The sequence below is a fragment of the Phasianus colchicus genome, chromosome 5, assembly GCF_987193195.1.
Source record: "Phasianus colchicus chromosome 5, bPhaCol1.hap1.1, whole genome shotgun sequence".
NCBI classification, from domain to species: domain Eukaryota; kingdom Metazoa; phylum Chordata; class Aves; order Galliformes; family Phasianidae; genus Phasianus; species Phasianus colchicus.
The window spans coordinates 55,671,971-55,683,556 of NC_143440.1; the positions used below are offsets into that span (position 1 = coordinate 55,671,971).

The 11,586-nt window shown below is 51.9% G+C and overlaps 1 protein-coding gene across 1 annotated transcript; it reads right to left on the reverse strand.

Moving 5' to 3' along the window:
• Positions 1-9,026: 9,026 nt before the first annotated feature.
• SIX6 (SIX homeobox 6) lies at positions 9,027-11,118 on the reverse strand. Its single transcript, XM_031605314.2, has 2 exons — positions 10,547-11,118; positions 9,027-9,729 (listed from the first exon to the last, which is right to left on the reverse strand). Exons 1-2 carry the CDS (start codon positions 11,116-11,118, stop codon positions 9,561-9,563), a joined length of 741 nt encoding a protein of 246 aa, XP_031461174.1. The 3' UTR covers positions 9,027-9,560.
• Positions 11,119-11,586: the final 468 nt, after the last annotated feature.

Consider the following 11,586-nt stretch of genomic DNA (forward strand, 5'->3'; position numbering starts at 1 on the left):
GTCCCACCCTCTGTCCCACCATGAACACCCTCATGGGCTTTGCTGGCAATTCAATGTAGAAAAGATCGTAGCATTCATTAGGAGGATCTCTCCTTCCCTATTTCTTGCAGTGCTGTAGGCTCTCCTCCAGCAGTGAGTTACATCTTTCACCTGCTGCTCTGAACTCCTTAAAAAGTAAAGGCATTGTCCATGGAGTGTCTCCATGGGGAGCAACCAACTCCATGGAAAACGTGCTGTGATCAGCACTGAGGCCCTCCCATGTGTGCTGACCTTTGTATTTGCCCGTGTATCTTCCATCAAGAAGACATCAAGGCTGTGATGCCACCAGGCACCCTGTGTGCCCAGGGACTTCCCATGTGTACTCCCCAAACACTCACCAGACTGAGGAAGGGTCAGGAGAAAACTCATAGGAATGTATGGAGAAGATCAAAGGAAAACTCTGCATTTTCAGCGCAGTTTTCATACCGTGGCAGAACTGGTGTTGGCTTCTGGGAGAGGAGCAGAGATTTTCTCAGAGGGGGCTTGAACGACGTGCAGGATTTGCTGCCCAGTGGGATGTTCAGCTCAGATGCTTTACAGTAGTGAATCTGAGAGGCAGAATTGAAGAAGTGGTACAAATGCCACACTATGAGATGCTGAGCTCTTTCGGATGCCAGCTGGACACAATCAGCCCTGACTTGTGTCAGCAGTGCTCAGTGAAGGATTCTGCTCGTGGATGGTCATTTGCAGGACAACAAATCCCAACAGTGCCCTTTCCATTTTAGAAATTACTCTATGTGATAAATGAGGGAAGGAATGTGACCCCTCAGCACTGCCAGGTGTGTATTGCTTCCATCACTCAGAAGAAGATGGCAGTGGAGAACATTCCCAAGCTCCTGCATGACAACCAGATGTCATTTGGCTTTACATACCACATGGACTGGGAAATCTGGGCCAACATCATTTATGGACACAGCTAACAGCCTGTCCATTTGGTGCCCATCACAAGACAGACCCCTTCCATCTCCCATAGAAAAGCTGCTGCCCACCTCACTCATCTCTGGGGCAGTGAGGGTTTTCTTAGGGATCCTTGGATTTTCCTGATGCCTGGCAGAACTGCTTCTTCTGTCTTTGCAATGGAGAATTGCAAGGATGGAAAGAGATGTCTCTTAGGGTCGGTGCATTTTGTTACAAAGGTGGGTTGTTTGTTTTTTTTTGTTTTGTTTTGTTTTTTTTTTTAAATGTCTGGCTGATTCATCCCCTGAAAATGGTGATTTCATGTTGTTATATTAGAATCTGGCTGAATGACCACTGCAGTCAGCAAAAACCTCTCTGTTAATCTTCAGAGTTGGGATCCAGTGTGAAATGATAGCAAGATGCAACGTAGAGCTCAGCAACCCATGCTAGAGGAAAGATCATTTATTTATGCTACAAATAAGTATTACACTCCTTTTGAATAAAGAAATGAAGCTATTAATCACATCCACTTCGCAATGCTACCAAGGAGTCCTTCTGCTCCACAGCAGATTTCTTCTCTAGAAGGGTGGCACAGCTGCACAGGGAGTGGTGGGATTGCTTACCTGGGGGTGTTCCAGAACCATGGAGATGTGGCACTGATGGCTGTGGGCAGTGGGTATGATGGGATCATTCGATGGTTGGTCAAGATGACCTTGGAGGTCTTTTCCAGCCTTAATGATTCTATGGTTCTATGATTCTGATCCTTTGCTGTGACTCCAAGGCATTTGTGGCTGCTCTGAGCCATGCCCCAGTGGCTTTGTTGAAGACAAAAGATGCAAATGGGGTGGGTAATGCTGGGCTGAGAAACTGGGAGCTCCCTGAGCTCTCAGATGTATGCACTTGGAAGGTGAAACCCAGGAACCTTGTGCTGGCTGAGCCAGCCTCATAACACAAACAAAACCAAGCAGAAAAACCGTCTGTGTATGTACAGTGACATACAGAGGTGACATGTGAGCAGCAAGTTCCAATGCCTGGAAGGCCAGGAGAACCTCAGCAAGGTGACTTACCCCTAACAAAGCACAGGGAATGGTTCAGAGTAATAAAGAGAACAACTGCAACCCACAGTGCAGCGCGGTTAGAACAGCCTTTCAGCTGTCACCCTGCCTCATGTGCTGTGGCTGTGACTGCACAGCCCCCCCATGACACACACAGCCCCCTGAGTCCTGCAGGAGCAAAGGGATGCTGAGGAATGCTGCACGTGGAGGTTACACACTGCAGGATCGGGGCTGCACACGGTGCAGTGTGAGGAAGCAGCAAAGAAATGGCATTTCTGATGAAATAGCTGAAGCAGTGGGGATTTACTAAAGCAGTGTTACACTGCCCATGCAGCTTGCTCGCTTGGCTGTTGCTAGCAGTTCAGATATTGTCCGAGCTGTCCTGCTCATCAGTGCATGAACTCAGAAAACACTTAGCCACTACCAGCTCTGTGCATTATTTCAGCTGGGAGAACCAGGGTAGGTAAAGTAACGATGATGGATCTAAATGATAATAAAGTCTCCCTGTTGAAAATTTAAAGTGCTACACAACTATTTTTAGTGACCTCTCCAGCTGAGATAATGCAGGAAGCTAACTAGATGTGAACACCCATCTTAGGTGGACTGATTCTTACAGTTTGCCAACCAAGGTGAATTGCAGGAGGTTAATGTTCATGCTCCAATGCAAGAGATATCAGTCACACAAAGAGATGCGTAATGTATGTGTAAAGAAATAACTTATTCAGTATCTAATGTGGCTGTGATGGTTTTTTCCTTTGTGCACATTTATTTCTGCAATGGACATTTATTTCCATCCAAACACTAAGAGCTCCCTCCCTCCTCTCCTCCTCCCCCTTCTCCCTATATGTGTATATGTGCATGATGTGTGCAGACTCTTGGCTTTGCTTCAGGAAAGCAAAGGGTTCTTGGGTGGGGCGAGAGGAAGGATTTAAATTTGATTTTCCAAAATAAAACACTTTTTTTTTTTTTTTTTTAAACATGTTCATTTCTTTTCCTCTTTAAAAATGCCCTGAATCTGAGATCTCAGGTCCAAATTTTCAGATTCAGAACCTCACATGGAAGCGACAACGTCCAAAATTTATAGCTTCTGAAATACGAGGGCTGAGCACATGCAGAGAGATGCAGCACGCCGGGTGTCTGTGCAACACTGCAGCACTCTGCAGCAAACTCATTACTTCCCAGAGCCCAGTGGTGTCAGAAGGGCTCCGTCTGCCCTCCCCTCCCAGCCCTCAGATGGCAATTAGCGACATCAATAAGTAAGAGGACAAATCCTTGTCTCTACAAAACAAGCCACAGACAGAGCAGCTCTCTCACTTTCCTCTTGGGCTGCATTACAAACCTTAATTTTTTATATTTCATCTGTTTAAAGCCCCATGCCTACACACACTTCGTTTGGAGATGACGCCCCTAAAACCAATGGGCTGTGAAGTCTTGGGGTGGGTGAGACCTGAGGCTGCCGTATCCGTTGAGTCCCATGCACACAAAGGAGGCAACCAGCAGGGAGATTTTCAGCTTTGGGGTTCTTGGGGCTTCATTTAGCAAAGAGCTTTTGGATGAAGAAATGACTCTGTTGACCTCTTGGCTCCTGGAGGCACTGAGTGTCCAGCAGAAGCAAAGCCAGGAGAAAAGGGCAGAGTGCAGCTAAAACACTTCTGTAGGAATATGTATGAGCACTTGCATGGTAATAGGCTGAAATACTACTGGGAAAAACACTTGGAAAGAGATGAGCAGATCTGTGAAGAGCCATGAACTGTGTGCTGACAAGTACCAGCCAGTATTGCTCTGGTATTGCTTGCAGATCTCCCCATGCAGACACCCCACTGCTGCAGCCTGGGAGTACTTCTGACTCTTGGGTGACCCACCCAGCAAAGATGCTGGGAAATACTCCAGTGCCTTAAATATAACAATCAAATTGGTAAGCAATGCTCCTCCAACGCTTGTGATGTCAAAGGATAAAAAGGAGATGAGTGGGAACAATACTCACAGAAGCTCAACTTTGGCCCCAGGAGTCTCATCCAGCTCTGCAGTCAATAGGCAGGAATGAGCTCTTGCAGACGGGGAGCTTGATTAGAAAGCTGATCTTGGTTAACACTGCACAGATCTTCTTGCTGGGAAGGATGGGTGGAGGGGGAGGAGGTGGGAGCGTCTCTCCAGGCAACAGAGCTGGATTGGCAGGGCTGGATTACTGCTGTGTGGGATTAGGGGCTGTGCGTCACCCACCCAGGGACAGTCCCTCTCTCACTGCCTGCACTGGGGACCTCAGCCTGGGAGCATCTGTCCCCAGTGGCTGCTGCCTGTGCTGGGAAGCAGAGGGCAACAAGTGCAGGAGAAAGTGTCCACGAGCCCAGGTGATGTGGTACAAGGACCACAGATCTTTCCAATTGATTTAAAGAACCACTCAGCGTGAAGAGGTGGTTCCAATGTAAATGCTGTTCTCTCGAAGTGTCTGAAAACACCAGACCTGTGTGTCCCCATGTGTGGCTGGTTTCACTGTTCTTAATGGGGAGTCATCCTCCAGTACGAGGTTCTGGAAGAAGAGCCATCATTCTGGTCTCCTGACTCTTTGGCATTGCAAGTGTGCTATGAAAGCACTTCAAGAATTGCTTCGGCAGAAGCACCGTGTATTTCAGTAGGTAACCCAGCCAAGTGAAACTACTAGAAATAGAATCATAGAACCATTAAGGTTGGAAAAGACCTCTAGGATCACTGAGCCCAACCCCAGCCCAACTCCCCCATGTCCACTTTCCACATCCCTCAGTGCCACATCTCCATGGTTCTTGAGCATCTTCACAGACAGGACCCCACCACTCCCTGGGCAGCTGTGCCACTGCATCACCACTCCTTTGAGAAGAAATGTCTTTATTCTGAGTGGAGCCACTGATGGACATCGAAAGAAGATTCAACACTGCAAAATTTTTCACTTGAAACAAATCACGTTCTGCTCTCCCACTGTAGAGCTCTCCATTGCAGTCAATGAGTCATGGAAAAGAAGAGGGGATGGCAGAACAAAGCTCCACACTTGCCCTAGTGAAGCCCCCAGTGATGTGTCACTGTGGGTTACTATGGAGTTATTGAAGAAATGCTCATTTTGCTGATCAATGTGTTTGTGTGTAGGTATGCAGAAATCAGCTCAGGCTGTGCATCTCCTGCAGGAAATCTGCATTCAGCCCATGGGAAGTCTTCTGAGGGGCAGAACTTCAGAGAAGTACTGGGAGGAACAGCTTTAAGTGAAATATGGATGTGCACCTAAATCCTTTAGGCTGTTTGGAGTATCTCAAATGGTTTAGTACAGCTGTATGCATGCTCAGATACTAAAACATACGAGAGATTTATCATTTAACCTATTAAAATAGCAGGAGAGCCCCTGAATCAGGGTGCATCAGACCAGGTGGCATCATCCTGCTGTGACAATGGTGAGCTAAAAGTGCTGCAGATGTTTTCCCAGAGGAGCCCATATTGCAGGAAGGTGTGTTTGGGCAGATCCCACCCCAAGGTCAAGAAGGGGCTGTGAGGGGACAGTGCATTGGCACTGCTTTTAGAGTTGAGGCGTCACTGTGCCTCCAAGGAGGGCTGGAGGGAACAAATGCATGAACCCACTTTACTTTTACGATGTTTGAAGTTGGAAACTGCCATCCAGACTGGATTTCTTATGGGGTCTGCATTGCAGATCAGAAAGTAGCAGGGTTAAAATGGGCTTCCCAGAGAATTTCTGCGTTTTGGAGGGGACTTGGACTGAAAATGTTGAAGGGAGGAGAGCCATTTCTAGGATTCTTGCTGGGGTCTTGCTGCCTGTCCTGAAACAGAAAGGAACAAAAATCCAAGGGCTTTCTCCATCATGCCCGTGCTGAGAATGAAGGCAGATGGATTGCAAAGTGCAGCATGCCTCTGGGGGCCTAACACTGCCTGTTCCTTCCCTTAATTCCTAGCCAGGTCTCGCCCCTTCCAGAGGAGGCACAGCAAGATCAGCCCAAGGTTCAGGATCCAGGTGTGTCCTGGGGAGGGAAATGGGGAGAGAATGGGTTTGGCACAGGCACTCTGTGGCCTCTCACACCTCCATCCTCTGTTTGGATCTCCTGGAAGAGAAATAAATAAGAATATACATATAGAAGCCAATGCATTCCTAAGGGAGAGGTATGAGCATCACTGGAGGTATTATGCTCTCACATGGTATTACCCCTGCATCATCTGGGGGTAACTGGATGTGAGACACACTCTGATCCTCCCAAGCCTTTAATTGGATGCATGAAAAGTTCAAAATGCGAGTGGCTCCCGTGCTTCCCCCGGCTGTGAGACACACCAGTCCGTGCCACACAAGGCGTTTGTCAACGAGCCGAGCTGGAGGAAAGCTGGGGGAATACCTCGCACGGCTGCAGACGCCCACCCTTACTTCGTTCTGAAAATCAAATAATGCAGTCGGGAGAGCGGCGAGCAGCAGCGACGGGGCAGTGAAGGATGCAGCCGGGCAGCACAGTGGTTTCCCGAGACCCCCGCACCCCCCGGCCTCCCTGCTGCCCGCTCTGTAGGGCCGGGGCTGGAACAATGCGTCCCGGCTAAGTGGAGCCTTCTGTCCCCAGCTGCATCGGGGCCGGGCTCGCCCCAACCTGCAAGCCTTTTGCTTTCCTCCTTTTTTGCTCTCTCAAAATCAATTTGCGGACAGCTCGCTCATTTTTCCCCCTCGCGAACTTATTAGCTATTCAGCCCCGGCGAGCACTCGTAAGCATCCTTTGTCCCAGGGAGGGCCGGAGCTCCCTTCATTAGCGGTGATTACCCTGAGCGGTCTGACAGCCTCCCAGCCCGCTTACAAGACTTTCCCATTCAGCCCCGCTCGGGGCTGCCCCTCTTCTCAAAAGAAACGGAAATATTCCACCATTTCTCCTCCCCCCTCCCCGGCTGAATAGAGGAAAAGCTGCTTCTCTCCTCCGCCCTCCCCGTTCGCTTCACTTTTGATACAATATTTTCCTTCTTTGTTAAACCGGAGAGAGAGGGGTCAAGGCAGACTTTTAGCGACCCTTTTCTGAGAGCCGTGTTTAATGTCAATACCTCTCCCCCCTTCCTTCCCCCGATTATTATTATAATTTTTCTAACAGCGGAAACCTCGGGAGGGACGAAGCGAAAAGGAGAGAGAAAAAAAAAAAAAGAAAGAAAAAGAAAAAAGGACAAAATGCGAAAAGGGAAAGGCGTTGCCTTTCGGTGCGGGAAGGGAAAAAGCAGAGGGGAAAAACACGTAGGATTTTCCTCCGGGGGTCGTAGAGGAAAAGCCGAGCTTCGGAGGGGGAAACCGGGGCCTGGAGGGTGTAAGCGGGGCCGGGCGCTGCTCGGGCCCCCCGTGCTCCCATCCGTGGGTTCGGACATCTGAGGGGCCTCGGAGCGCACCGTGCAGCTCTGGTGGCATTTCAACCCTTTGTCGGAAAATATCGAACAGTCGTCGCTGCCCAGAGCCTAAATCCCGGTTTTTGTAGTTAGGAAGGAGGTCTAACCCAGGGAGGCAGGCTGTGTGGGTTCATGGAATTATCTCCTTCTTTATATGTCTTTTGGAAAGGGTTAATTCCTCACAACCAGGCGCTACAACCGCTGCGCCCGCAGAAGCCAAGGGAGAAACTACGACGCGCTGCGCCTATTCCTTCGGAAAAGAAATAATTATATATATATATATATACACATATATATATATATATAATAATGAATTAACGGCGCTTTGTTTCAGCCGATTCCATTCTAGGGATGAAATCAGGATTTTTTTTTCGCTTTCCCCAAAACTCCCGGCTAAGAAACCCATCGATGGCCGCCCCGTTCGGCTTCTATCGGCCAAAAAGAAAAATCCCGAGGAAGGCAAAACGCGGTGCCAGGCTCCGGTCACGGCAGGCGGAACCGGGCACAGCCCCGTGGGCTACGCGGAGCTGGGAGCCTCAGCCCTGGGCCCGTTCCCCAAACCAGGATGCGCCGATGTCACCCCGAGGGGAATCCGGGGCTCGGGAAGGGATTTGAAAGCAGCTCGGCAATACCTGGAGCCGGCCCCGTCCTTGGGAAAAGCGGCTCTCACGCGCGGAACCGACCAAAGGCGGCTGCGGGGAAACGGCGGCACTGCGGTGCGGGCGGAGGGGGAAAGGAACATCGCCTCGAAACGGAGCCGAAAGCGGCGGTGCCCCCCGGGCTGTGCCGGGCTCGGGCTGAGGAAGGCGGCGAGCAATCAGCTTAGCGGGAGGCTCGGCGAGGACACGACGGCGAACGCGATGAGAGCGAGCGGACAAAAAAAGCACAGCTCAGGCGATTTAAAGATCAATGTCAAATTGTATAATATAAAATCCTTCTGCTGAGGGTGAAAGCTTAGCCTGCTCCTCGGAGCCGCCGTTTGCTTTCCTGCCGAAAAAAACAGCCGTCAAACAGAAGGGGGTGACCCCGCGGCGCTGGGATTTCGGGTCACTTCGCCCCGATCCGACCCTGCCCGGGCACGGAGCTGCTCATTTCCAGCCCCTTTGCACTCACCGGGGAGGAATCCCGGCGTCCCCGCCTTGGCACGATTCCCCCTTCTTTCTCCTCTCCTCGTTTTTTCCCCTCCTTTTCCCCATTCCTTCCCCCGAAATCTCTAACCCGAGAGACCGCAGCCCTGCCTCCTCCCTCCTTTCCCCGCGCACCGCATCCTCCTACGGCCGCTCCCCTCGCCCCATCCCGACCCCCCCATTGCCGACACTTCACCCCGTGTCGGGACGCGGCTCTTTGGTTCCGAAGTGCCCGCGGCTGCCGGAGCTGCGCTGCGCGGACCGCCGGGCCCGGGGCCGAAAGCTGTCATTTGAAAGCAGATCCGAAGGTCGTTCACCAAATATTTTATTACGGTTTTTAGGCTGCTTCATACACTTTTCGTCCTGCACATGCTCTACAAGTCACCTGTGCACATAGAGAACAAGCCAAAAAAAAAAAAAATTAATAATAATAATAATAGAAAAAAAATCTACCATCGCCATCCGTTAAATAAGTAAATAAACATTATATATATATATAAAAACCCCTTTAAAGTAAAGCGAAACCCAGCCACGAGAACAGCGCCTGTTCCACACGGAGCCTCCCCCCATCCAGATAAGGGCGCTCGGGCATTTTGCAGTTGGCATTCTTTTTCTTTTCTTTTTCTTTTTAAAAACATTTTCTGTATTTTTTTTTTCCTTTTTCCCCCTTTTTTTTCCTCTTTTTTTTTTCTTTTTTCCCCTTTTCATTTTTCCCTTTCTCTTTTCTTTCTTTCTTTCTTTCTTTCTTTCTTTCTTTCTTTCTTTCTTTCTTTCTTTCTTCCTTCCTTCCTTCCTTCCTTCCTTCCTTCCTTCCTTCCTTCCTTCCTTCCTTCCTTCCTTCCTTCCTTCCTTCCTTCTTCTTTCTTTTTTCCTTTTCTTTTTTTTTTTCCAGGCATGAATTCTGCGAATCCTCGGAAATAAAGGCGACAACGATTTTGTTTTGTTTTGTTTTCTCACGGGTTTTAATGCAGTCCTCTGCGGGTCCGGCGGCTCGGGGGGGGTTCCGTAGCCCGGCTCCGGGCGCAGCGGTAGGCACTGGGGAGCTCCCCCCGCTTCGTCATGGCGCTCGGTGTCAGATGTCACATTCACTGTCGCTGGATGTGATGGAGATGGCGGAGGTGGCCGCTTTGCTGGAGAGGCTGACGGCTGGGCTGGAGGCCGCCCCCCCCGCCTCCCCGCCGCTCTCCTCCTCCGCTTGCAGCGATCGCCCCGAGCCCTGCGCTAGGACCTGCTGCTGTAGCCTGCAAGGAAGCGGCACATCGAGCGTCACCGGGGGGCACACGGAGCATCCCCGCCATCCTGCAGCCCCTTCCCCGATGGGCAGCGGCCCCTCCCAGCCCGGCTGCCCAGCCCGGCCCTACTGCTGAGGCTTTCGGGCTTTTCTCCCTGCTTTGGGGGTGCCGATAAAAGCCATCGCCCCGACGTGGCAGGTGACAAGCTTGCCTCTTTCTCCCCCAGGCTCGTGGAGTACCGAGGGGAGCCGCTCGCTTCACCGCCTGCCTGATTGTGCCAGGTTAAAATGAAAAAAAAAAAAAAAGAAGAAAAAAAAAAGAGAGAGAAGAGAAAGGAAAAAAAAAAAAAAAAAAAAAAAACCAACCCAAAAGTGACCCAAGGAGCGTTGTTGTGTGGCTTCAAGAATTAGCGCACAGCGGGGATATTGGGCCGGAACACCGCATCGCTGGCCCTGCTCCGGACAGACAGACACAGTGAACGAGGTGTCCGTATGTCCGGGCACAGTTCCGGAGGGCTTCTGCCCGCCCCATCGGAGCGCACAGCCCTGCTCTGTGCGGGTCAATCCGAGCTGCAGAGCACATGGGGCTGCCCGAGCCGGGATAAAAATAAAAATAAAATAAATCATAATAATAATAATATATTTTAAAAGGAACGATGACGGTGATGATAATAATGATAATAAAAGAAACTCAGCTGTCGGGTTTTCCCTCTGCTCCCGCTTTCCCTCGCTGCTTTGCCCTTACAGGACCGCCCCGAGGCTCTGCCTGCCGGGCCGAACCCCTCCCGGCCCCGCGGCCGCCAGCCCTGCGGTCGGGCAGCACCTACCTGTTCTTGGCGGCCGCCGCCCTGTCCCTTTGCCTGCGGTTTTTGAACCAGTTGCCCACCTGCGTGGGGGTAAGTCCCGTGGCCTGAGCCAGTTCCCTCTTTTTGCTGGGGTTGGGGTAAGGGTCCTGCAGGTACCACTCCCTCAGCAAATGCCTCGTCCTCTCCTTGAAGCAATGCGTTTTCTGCTCGCCGTCCCAGATGGTGCGCGGCAGAGGGAACTTCTTCCTCACCCGGTATTTGTCCACCGGCCCCAAGGGTCGACCCCGCAGCTTCTCCGCCTCCTGGTAGTGCGCTTCCAGCCACAGGGCTTGCAGCTTGCCGTGGGACTCCTTGGTGAACTTGTGGTTCTCCAGGATATGGTAGAGCTCTCTGTAGTTCCCCGTGTGAAAGGCCACGATGGCCCGGGCTCTCAGCACCGACTCGTTCTTGTTGAGCGCTTCGCAAGCCGCCGGGGCCACGGGCAGGGACCAGAGGAAGCGCCCCAGGCGCTCAATGTCCCCGCTTTCCTCCAGGGTCTCGCATACCCCGGCCACCTGCTGCGGGCTGAAATTGAGGATAGGCAGCTGGAACATGGAGGCGGCTCCGATGCCCCCCGCCGCCGGCTCGCACAGCCCCGCGGCGGGGAAGCGGGCAGCGGCCCCGGCGGCCGCCCCGAGCCCCGCTTCTGCCTCGCCCGGAGCCGGCGGAGAGAGGGAGCTGCGGCCGGAGGGCGGCGCGGCGCGGAGAGGCGACGGGGAGCGCTCGGCGGCGACTGGGGGCGGTGGGTAGGGGCGAGGAGGAGGAGGATGGAGGAAAGGGGGGGAGGGCGGGCGTGGGGGGAGGGAGGGAAGGGAAATGGAAGGAAAAAAAAAAAAAGAAAAGAAAGAAAGAAAAACGGGAAAAAAATAAAAAGGGAAAAAAGAAAAGGCACAACCCCGGCTCCACGCCGCCACCGCCGTGCTGCAGCGGGAGAGGCTGATTCGCTGCCGGGCTCGGCAGATTGGCTCCGGGTTTCCATGGCGGGGCTGCCACTCACTGTCAGCCGCTGCCAATCACGGCGG